At 37.0% G+C, this 11,660-nt stretch overlaps 2 protein-coding genes across 2 annotated transcripts; one reads left to right on the forward strand and one right to left on the reverse strand.

The window, feature by feature from the left end:
* Positions 1–4,158: 4,158 nt before the first annotated feature.
* On the forward strand, positions 4,159–4,608 carry LOC132601561 (uncharacterized mitochondrial protein AtMg00810-like). The gene has a single exon (XM_060314642.1). It carries the CDS (start codon positions 4,159–4,161, stop codon positions 4,606–4,608), a length of 450 nt encoding a protein of 149 aa, XP_060170625.1.
* Positions 4,609–7,527: 2,919 nt separating this feature from the next.
* Positions 7,528–10,841, reverse strand: LOC132601562 (uncharacterized). Its single transcript, XM_060314643.1, has 5 exons — positions 10,414–10,841; positions 10,032–10,297; positions 8,441–9,905; positions 7,905–8,334; positions 7,528–7,827 (listed from the first exon to the last, which is right to left on the reverse strand). The coding sequence occupies exons 1-5, from the start codon at positions 10,839–10,841 to the stop codon at positions 7,528–7,530; spliced, it is 2,889 nt and encodes a 962-aa protein (XP_060170626.1).
* Between the last annotated feature and the right edge of the window lie 819 nt (positions 10,842–11,660).

An 11,660-nucleotide genomic window follows, 5' to 3' on the forward strand; every position in this document is an offset into this window, starting at 1 on the left:
TGGTATCAGAGCTTTAAGCTCTTCTTCCGCTACTGAAAATCTCTGGTTATTAAAACTCAGTCCAAAAAAAAAATGGCATCAACTCCTAACACTCTTTCAGCCTCTTCTTTGCACCATCTCATTACCTGATATGGAGGACTCAAATGTTGCAACTCATTTAAGTCATGAGATTATCCTATCTCATCAAGGATGAACCAACCACAGTAGATGAACCAAAACTGACAGTCTCTGAAGAAACTACTGCTAGCAGTGGTAAAAGCAGTGACAAAGCTAGTGATAAAAGTTGTGAGAAAGCCAGTGATAGTAGTGATGATTGGGAACAAAAGGATGTGTTGCTGAGAAGTTGGATTTCTGGTACTATATCAGAAGAAACCATGTATCTCATTGTGGGATGTAAAACTGCCAAAGAGATGTGGGAAACTCTAGAGGAAACTTACCTTCAGGCCACCAAGGACAAGGAGTTTCAGTTGAAGCAGCAGCTTCAAACCATTAAACTTGGGAGCAAACCAACTGATGAGTTCTTGAAGGAGTTCAAGAACATATGTGATGGTTTAGCAGCCATTCATAAGCCAGTTGATGAGGACAAGGGATCTAAAAGAGGAGGACTGTATGCCTTGGAGGACAACAACCTAGCATTGACAACAATACAGACAAGGAGGAGTAGAAGTAGTTTTAGCTCTAGTGATGTTTGGCATGCCAGACTTGGGCATCCAAACTCTAAGTTTTTAGAAGTTTTAGACAAAAATAAGTGTATCAATATCACTTGTTAGAATAAAAGTCCTACTGTTTGTGTTAGTTGCCAAATGGGAAAAGGTTGTAAATTGCCTTTTAGCTTGAGAAATGAGATTGAAAAGGAACCTTAAGAAAATCAGAATTCTTTGAGGTGTTTGTCAAGTTCCATAAAATGGTTGAGAAACAGTTTTCTAAAAGCATTAAAGTGTTTCAAAGTGATGGAGGGGGTGAGTTTTCTAGCATTTTGTCACGACCTAACCTCGTAGGCCGTGACTCGTGCCCGAATTGGACACTCATATTATATGTTAACTATAGTCATTTACAATTAGCATGTCATGATCTCATTTGTATATAAAAAGATAGGGAGTTATTTTAAATTCGTCAAGTTTTGTATGTCTTAGTCACCTGTCTCCCGAGGAGTTGCACTTTTCAAACAACAACATATATATATATATATATAATCCTAAGCAAGCCGACAAGGCTGCCACGATATACAAAATACCAAACATACACACATATGCAAGCCGACAAGGCTGCCATTACGAATGGGTACGCCCCAAACTTAAGTCAAAACATAAAACGCATCAACAACTGTAAACAGACCCACACAGATGTCCACAGACCTCTAAGAGTAATGACCGTATTATGTGGCGAGACAGGGCCCCGCCGTACCCAAACAAACACATACGAGCACAACATAAGGAGATTATACCACAAGCTAGCTCCGGAACAAAGGAGCAGTCCAAAATAGCTGAATGATGACCTAAGTTGGCGGATCTCCGAAACGAGCGTCTGTACCTGCGGGCATGAACGCAGCCCCCCGAAGAAAGGGGGTCAGTACGGAATATGTACTGAATATGTAAATCTTGAAACATAGTAATAGACTTATATTGAGACAAGGTGTATAGGATTCAATGCAACAACCAGACTTTCATAAAATTTGCCATTGAATATATTTCATCTGTATCGTTCTCATATCAATGTCATTATATAGTTTCGTAATCAAAGCTGCATAGTCATTCTGTATATAACATATAGAACGTGTCCCGACCCTTTTTATGAGGGACTCGGTATTTATAATCATGGCATCATAAACATAAACATGTACGTGTCCCGGCCCTTTAATGAGGGACTCGGTAATAATGAATATATATATATGCCCTCCTGGCCACCATCTCCACATCATCATATTATCATATCGTCATATCATCATCATATCATTATGTCATCATATCATCATCATACCATCATATATATATATATAACGTGTCCCGGCCCTTTAATGAGGGACTCGGTGAATAATATAGTAAACATGCGCATGAAAACGTATCCTGGCCCGGGACTCAGTGAAGGATATAGCGGTAAGCACGAGCAGAATAATAGGCAACCACATATATGCAATTCATCTTTTTTGAGACTCAATGGATAAGCAACTAACCAGCTCTAAAGTGTCAAAATAATATTCATATTCAGTTCATTTTAAGTCTCATAACAAACTATTCAAGAAACATTTCAGATTTCATGTACATGTATCACTTTAACAAGGTATAGCTTTTGAAAGTCAAGTATGTCTCTAGTTGTGCAATTCTTTAAGTATAGGAACTTTCATGCATTATTCATTAGTCAATCATATTGTAGGCACATGACAATAAACTTAATGAAATATAGAATCATAAGTCATACATGAAACTAGAGAATAGAATTTACCCCAAGGTTCATATCGTTTCATTCTTACGTCTAGGACATGCCAAAAGAAAGAAGGAATAGGCTTTACATACCTTTTGCGTTTAGTTGTATTCTAACTTGTACTTGCTGCCCAAAAACGCTTATCCTATATCAAGATGTGAAGAACTACAATTAGTCTACAAGGGCATTCAATACGTCTTGTGACATTCACACTTCCTTTCTAACAATTAAACGACGTTTCGTTCGCATTCGAACCAACTAGCGTTACAAGCTACCATTGCTAATCGTTCTTTCATATATTGATCAAAACTTGTTTAAGCATGACTTAGGGAACTTGGGCAGTCCATACACCATCCAAAACAGTTTCATACACACGGCTAATCAACACACATCGCATTTCCATTCTTACTTAGCAAATTTCCAGTTTTAACTTGCAACAACACAACACTTTTAATGACTTTACTTTCATGAATCTTGGAACTGTTTTAGCATCATTTTCATTCTTACAACAGCCCACAATCATTTCAGTTTTAACTTGAATCATGGCATTTTACATTCGCTAAACGTTTGCAACAAGAATCAACATTCAACACACACAAGTTTTTACTTCTAACTTCCAAAAACTGTCCACGGTTTTGGACTGCCTTTACACCTCAATATAATTCATTTCTTTAACACCCCAATTCACATACTCAACATGCATACAATACACCACAATTTCCATAACAACAACAATCGAAATGTGACCCAAAACAGTCCCTAATTCTCCCTAAAACAGTCCCTACTACACGGCTACAACACCCTTCCACCATTTCATGATTTTCATCCGTTTATCCAACTACAATGCATTCAATCCATTTCCAATACATGTTCAACAAGATTAAGCATGACTTCATTAGAATCTTCAACACATGATTCATTATAAATTCGAGTAAAAACAGTCCAATATCCAACACGCAACATCACAACCAAACTCCTACAATCTTTGTTCATTTACATATGTTGATACATATTCAATTCACCAACAATACATGCACAATGAAATCAGTCATGAACTCACCTCACACACGGCTCACTCCCTACTTCAACTACAACCACAATCCAACAACAACTTGCATGAACTATACATTCAAATCATCATGCAACACAAGAAACAACAAACATTCTTACCTTTCAATCTTGTGCTTCACTTGGCCGAAACTTCAATCTATTTGGGTGCTTCACTTTCTTGTTTCTCTTCAACAACTAACACACCTTCTTATACACTAGATGAGGAGTAAATTTGATGGAGAAAAACTGGAATTTTTGGGCACAATTTCACCTCACTCTCTCGGCTAGCTCTTAGCCGAGAGCACCTCTCTCTACACTCTTCTTTCTCTAACTTTGGGTGTTGAAATGAATTGATAAAGTGGAGTGAATCAGAATTTTGTGTCTATATGTCCCCCCTCCTTGACTTGGACATGTGGATCACACTAAATGGAGTCAAGATTCCTTGACCACAACCTTGAAAGGCACGGCCAAACATGGTCCAAAAGTGGACTGATTTTTGGTCTTTCCAATCCCACTTATTAATCCAATTATGGTTAGTTTAATCCCAATTTTCCATTAATAGTTTAATGCCACACGAAAATTGTGGATAAATTGTGACTCGACACGAAACCGGAAGTTAAAATCTCTACTTCATATCTTAAGATAGTCTTGCCTTTAACTTGTCGCGCTTATTTTAAAACGTCCCGACGTATGAAAATACGGGACATAACACATTGTAGGAAGCCTGCAATATTTGACACTGACCAGCCTGACATAACTCATGCTGTCAACTTTGCTAGCCAGTTCATGCAGAATCCCAACTCTGTGCACTTTCAGGCTGTCAAGAGGATACTAAGATATGTACAAGGAACTATTTCTCATGGGCTATGTATTATATCTCAGTCCTCATTCAGACTATATGGCTTCTCTGATGCAGATTGGGCAGGGTGTGCAACAACAAGAAGATCCACCACTGGCTACAACATATATCATGGTGCAAATTGTGTATCCTGGTCCTCTAGGAAGCAAAACACAGTGGCAAGGTCAAGTGCAGAGGCTGAATATAGAGCCTTAGCTGCTACAGCAGCTGAACTCACATGGATAACTTATATTTTGCAGGATATTGGAATCTACATCAAGTCTCCTCCTACATTGTTCTAAGAAGCCCAAACACAGATGTGGGATCAAGCATGGTTCTAAGAAGACATATAGAATAATCAAGATAGACTTAACCACGGAGTTTTAAGCCATTTCAAACAAGTTCTAAACTTAAAACAATTTCAAACACTACATAAATAGCTCAGTAGGTTTAACAACCATTCCAGGTTTTAATCAAAGTTTGCTGTAATCAGCTTTAGTCATTTTTAGTTCTTCAAAATCACCTCAGCATATAGCTAGTTTGACAGACTAACAGTAGAGTCTCTAGGACACCATAAACTTGTTCTATTTCCAGAACTTGCACAAAAAATAAAAAGGCACATATACAAGTAGGAACCTATGGGATCATAATGAGTGCATGAATGCTACCCTAAGCTAGGAATGAAATGCCAAGTGTAACATGGTTCAACAGTTTGCAAGGAGGAAAAATGTATGTCAGACAATTCAAATTTCCTAAGCAAAAGAAGGGGTGGGGGGGGGGGGGGGGGGGACGGGTGCATCACAAAAGCAAGTATCACTCTTAACCTTTTAAGAAGCCTTAGTTCCTAGTTTAGATTCCCTACACCTAGTTCAATAGGTGATTATATTAGGTAAAGAGAACCAAGTAGTCCATAAATAATATAAGTGCAAAATACAAGTTACAGGTGACCAAACAACATGAATATTGCAAATAAATAACCAACATGAGACAGGACAGATAGTCTGTAAGTCACAAGCAAATCAGAGGTGCAAATGAACTTCAAGTAGGAAGAATGACAAGTTTCAAGAATTCCAAAAGGAAAAAGTGAGACAAAATGGTTCATGGCACTACCCTGGGTGCAGGAGATGGTTCAGCGGATAAGACTTGATTCAGACAAACAGACAAGACTAGGTAACTAAACATTATTAGTAAATCAATTAAAAATAGGATCACCTAAGCATGATGCCAGTTTTAAGATTCATTTTAATATACCTAGTAGTCATGTTAAGTAAAGGAACTGAATAAACTATAAGCAATACCAGTGTAAGACACAATGGCAGCTAATATGGACACAATAATCAGGTTGCAAACAGGACGCAGGGAAGGAACAGGATAAAATCACCAACAACACTAATCCTTTCTCTAGATTCATTAGTCTATTTTTGGTCAAGAACATAAGCCCTTCCCTTACAACCTTGAAATCAAATGACAGAGGTAAGAAGTTAAAGAACATTGTAGAAATTCTTAGCATCAGTAGGCTCTATTTTGTCTCTGATTTTAAGACATAGGGTGAAACAATCAGAGCTACAAGTTCCAAAGTGTCTTATGGCCATAGTTGAGTATCCTAGGGTCAAAACAGGTTCATTTTGCAACTTTTAATCCTCAAGGCCATGCATTGGCTAGTTACAGTCTCAATCTACACAAAACAAGTTCTATGGAGTGTCAAATTATAAATGAAACTAATAATAACATTAAGAGGCCATTATCATCTAAAATGGATCAGAATAGTCCTCAAACAACACCTAGGTGAACACAGTTTTGTCTTGATAGTTGATTTCAAAGCAAGTTTCCATTTTTTAGTCACATGGTTAGGAAATTTTCCACAGACATCATACTAAACTGCAGAAAGTTTAAGGCAAGGAACATGGATGATGTATTACCTCTATCCTAGACCATGAAGATGCACTAGAAGCCAATTTGTTACTAGCCAAATTGAGGCACATATTTTTTAGTATAGTATACTAATGTGGCTAGCTATGAAGCAAAGACTGCTTACAAGGACCAGACTGATGAAAATGGGGATTGCATGTGAGGATGATCTATGTGTACTATGTGGAACATACAGGCCTGAAACAACACACTTGTTTGTGGATTGTGCCTAGGCAATAGAGGTTTGGCAAGCTTTATCCAGACTTGGTTGGGGATAACAATGCAACTGGAGCAGGTTCACTCAATTATACAGATCAGAAGGTCAACACCAAACACTGGAGCAAGTTTAAAAGATAAGTACTGGCAGCAAGCCATGGAACTGTGCTATATCACACTTGGCAAGCTAGAAATGCCAAGATATTCAAGGGACAAGATATAAATATAGAGTTATAGCAAGAATAAGTAAGTATAAAAGTCAGAAAATAGCAAGGCAATGTACTAGTTTTGTTGGACAGAACTTGTAACTAGAAATTGAGGCTATGTTCTGCTTAACACCATCTGGGAGTTCAGGGAACTAGTTCTTCTTAGGGGTAAATATGAAATTTGTTGGTATGATAATATTTACAATGTATTGCCAAAAAAAAAAAATTTATGCAGGAGCAAAAGATTAATGAGTTTTTTTGGATGATTCAATGAATGAGGAATATGCTCAATACATAAATCGAGAGCATCTTGGCATGAAGTTTCAGTCAACAGAAGATAAAAACATGAAAAAGTTCAAAGGTCAAATTAAAGATAGACCAAATAGTTTGAAGTCCAACATAATTATAACAAAGGAAAATTAAAGGAAAAAATCTCTGCGCATCTATTTACGCAGAAGAAAAGAGTTATCGTTTATCAATAACATGATAACAAAGTTTTGCTTCTTGTTCTTAGATTTGAAGGAAAATAACTAAGAGATAGAGTGAAAGACTAGAACCTGAATTTTTGTTGGTCTCCTGTGAAGTTAAAGATTCCTCAGAGATATTGCAGAAATATGGATACTGCATATGAATATAAGAAAAAAAGACTTAATAAGTTTCTCATCAATAAAAATCTCAAAATGAATATACGAAAGAAAGATTACATAATGTATCATACAGTGTGTGCACTAATTTAGAGACAAACATAAAGGTAAGCACATTAACAGAAAGAGAATAAGAGATAGTAAACGGAGTCCAGTTTTCAATTCACATCATTATAAAAGGGAATTTATTATTCACTACGAAAATTGATGAAGGGTATATATTTGTACAAGTTCAAAAGATCCTTTGTCAATCACCAGGCTCCATCCAATCCCAATCGGTATCATCGAAGTCAGCCTCCTCTTCCGATGTTTCCATAGATATATCTTGTGAATGTTGTGCAAGGGAAGACACATCAATGATATCAACAGGGAGATCTTCTCTCGACCATCTGACATCGACATCGAGTAATCTTTCTGATGAGCCAATGTCATCATTAGGCTCCCTCCAAAATGTTTCTTCAATATTAGGACAATTCTCTTCCTCCAATTCATACAAATCAACCGGGACTTTATTTCTTGCATAATAAACCCCTTTCTCAATTGGATCCTCCACATAAAAACTTGATACACTTGAGATGCTAGTACAAAAGGGTCGTCCGTGCTGCATTTTTTATTGAAGTATACCCGAGTCAACCCATAGCCATCGACTTCATTATGAAACCAATCACATCTAAATAGTACAACACTAAAACAACCCCAATAATCAATCTCAATGATATCTTGAATAACTCCATAATAGGCAACCATTCCATCAACGGGATTTTGGTCTCTGGCACTAGCAAAACTATCAGTTGTTGCTGACAAACTCACTCCACTATTTTGAGACTTGCATGAGGCATCCCGTTTCATCGTATGAAATCGGTTTCCATTGATGAAATATCCAGTATATCTTCTGGCCACTATATTAGGCCCATAAGATAGCCATATTATATGATTGGGGACTTTAACTGTTTTAACTTTCTCTTTTAACCAAACACCAAATTCTCGACTATGAATTTGTGCTTTTGCCCATGCATTTCCTCTACCACGTTTATCAATTATAATCTTATGTTCCCTGCAAGCATGTATGCTATATTAATCATTAGGTATATAAAAATGAAATTTATAACACATTATCATAATAAATAAAGTTCAAAATTCAAATTACTATTTTTTCTTACTTGATAAACGTCTCTACTTGTTCATCTCTAGTATTGAACAAAGCATACCGATGTGCTTTAACCCACTGATGACTATCCATGTCAAATGTCTTGCCTTTCCTTTTCTTCTTACTTCCAATTGGATGGCCTGTCTTAGGAAATATATGTGAAAAATCATTTCCCTTTGTTTGAACATCTTCATCCTCGGTCTGATACCTACTAAATCTTGTCTTCACCCCATCATGTAGGTATCTTGAACAAAAGGTCAAACACTCTTCGGCCAGAAAACTCTCCGCTATTGATCCTTCTGGATTGGATCGATTCCGAACGAACCCCTTGTACTTACACATGTTTCTCTCATTAGGATACATCCAACGCAAATGAACCGTACCCCCAAGCTTAATTTCATCTACTAAATGGATAGGCAAATGTGTCATTATATCAAAAAAGGTTGGAGGAAAAATCTTTTCAAGGTCACATACAATATCTATGATTTCAGCCTTCATTATATCAAGATCTATTCTTCTTATAACCTTACTACATATGGTTCTAAAATAATTCCCCAACCTAATCAAGGCCAAAGACACATTCTTGGGTAACACTTTTCTAACCGCAGCCTGAAGCAAGTACTGCATTATGAAATGAGCATCATGGCTCTTATATCCTGATACTTTCATCTCCTCAATTTGCACACAACGTGATATATTAGAGGCACACCCTTTTGGTAATTTGACATTTTTTAAAACAGTGCAAAACAACCTTTTCTCCTCTGGTTTCATAGAGAAACAAGCTTTAGCCAGATGAATTTTACCATTCTTATCATCTTTAAATGGTTGAAGCTCCTTGCGTATCCCCATCTCGTGCAAGTCATAGTGAGAATTTACATGATCTTTGGACTTTCCAGGTACATCTAACAAAGTCCCACGCAAACTATAACATATATTCTTCTCTATGTGCATCACGTCAAGATTGTGCCTCAATTTGTTATGTGCCCAATATGGCAATCTAAAAACTATGGATCTTTTCTTCCATGGACCATCACTCTTCCGAGCCCTTTTCTTTCGGCCATTCCCAAAGACATTATTGAATTCACGTATCTCTTCAAGCACTTCTATGCCTGATAAGGGAGTAGGTGCAGCTTTATGCTCCTCTTTACCATCAAATGATTTCTTATCTCTTCGGAATGGATGATCAGGAGGTAAAAATGCTCGATGACCCAAGTAACACATCTTACGACTATGTTTGAGATATTGAGAGCAAGTATCATAATTACAGGTGGGGCATGCCCATTTCCCCTTGGTGCTCCATCCGGAAAGCATTGCTAGTGCTGGAAAATCACTAACTGTCCACAATAAAGCTGCACGCATTAGAAATGTTTGGTTAGTTTCAGCATCATATGTTTCCACTCCCATTTCCCATAGTTCCTTCAACTCTGGAATTAGCGGTTGTAGGAACACATCTATATCGTTTCCAGGAGATGATGGACCTGGAATGATCATTTACAACATTATATACTCCGGCTTCATGCAAATCCATGGTGGCAAATTATAGTTCATTAACATAACTAGCCATGTACTATGGGAAATGCTCATGGTTCGGAATGGATGGAAACCATCACTTGAAAGACCCAATCGAACATTACGAGGATCTTTAGAGAAATCCGGGTGCAATGAATCAAAATCCTTCCAAGCTTCCCCATCAGCAGGATGTCTTAAATTCCCATCTTTGGGTCGTTCAGTAGCATGCCATCTCATGGCTACAGATGTTTCAGAACACATAAATATCCTCTGAAGCCTAGGCTTTAAAGGGAAGTACCTTAAAACCTTTGCTGGGATTTTAGTGTTCTTATTAGTCAAATCATCACGAACATTCTTCCATCTAGAAGAACCACACACAGAGCAATTATCTATCTTCGCATTGTCATTCCAAAATAGCATACAGTCGTTAGGGCATGCATGAATTTTCTCATAACCAAGACCCAAATCTTTTATCACCTTTTTTTGCCTTGTTCAAAAGACTCAGGTAGCTGAGCAAATGGAAATGCCTCTTTTACCAAGTATAATAAGTATGAAAAGGTTACATTACTCAACCCGTGAATGCATTTAAACAAGTACAACCGAATGGTGAAACTCAACTTAGAAAAATTCTTACACCCTGGGTACAACTCTTGTTTCCCTTCGTCAACTAATTTGAAAGATCTCTTTGCATCTTTAGATGGTCCCTCTCTCACTCCTTCATGCAGCAGATCACCTTCTACATTCCTAAAAGTATCATAAAATAGTCCATCGATATCGTCATGCATGTCGGAAGTTTCATCATCATTGGTTGGATGCGGCATATTTGTTGAAGAAAATCCTTCTCCATGGAAAACCCATTTGGTGTATCCATTAACAAATCCATAACCAAACAAGTGATTCTCCATCACCGTTCGAGTATGCCAATACCGATTAAAACAACTTTTACAAGGGCATAGTATTTCATTTCCTTGAGAAGCTATTTCAAATGCCTAATCAAGAAAATACTTCACTCCACGATCATACTCATTGGTGGATCTTCGGAGATCCATCCAACTTTTATCTATAGTATCCATTGAATATCCTACGTGACACGAGCATAACATCAAAATCAAAATTCAAATAGCAAATTTCAGCAGAAATGCATACAAAAAGAGAAAAGTATCACTTTCCCCCATCAACCCAATGTTTTGCTTTGAAGAATGATCCAAGAAAAAGAATAATTCCATGGTTAGACTACATAGAGATCACATTTTTATGAAATCCACAAACAAATGAAAATGATTTTTTTTCCCACAAAGATTTAGTTCTCTGGTTTGAAGAATGATCCAAGAAAACCGAAAAAAAAAAAAACAATTCCATAGCTAGACTACATAAAGATCACTTATTTATCATATCTAGAAACTAAAATCCCCAAACAAATGCTGAAGATATTTTCTTTCTACAAAAACCTAGACTTTCAAGAATGATTCAACAAAATGGAAGAAAAACAACAATTCCATGGCTAGACAACATAAAGTTCCCATTTTTATCAAATCCACAAACTAAAATACACAAACAAAAACATGCAAATGCAGCAGAACCTTTCTTTCCTTAAAAATCCAGTTCTCAACTTTGAAGGATGATCCCAAGAAAATGGAAGTAAAAACAACTCCACAACTAGACTACATAAAGATCACATTTTATCACACCCATAAACTAAAATCCACAAACAAATGCAGAAGATT

This window comes from Lycium barbarum, chromosome 7 (assembly GCF_019175385.1).
Source record: "Lycium barbarum isolate Lr01 chromosome 7, ASM1917538v2, whole genome shotgun sequence".
NCBI classification, from domain to species: domain Eukaryota; kingdom Viridiplantae; phylum Streptophyta; class Magnoliopsida; order Solanales; family Solanaceae; genus Lycium; species Lycium barbarum.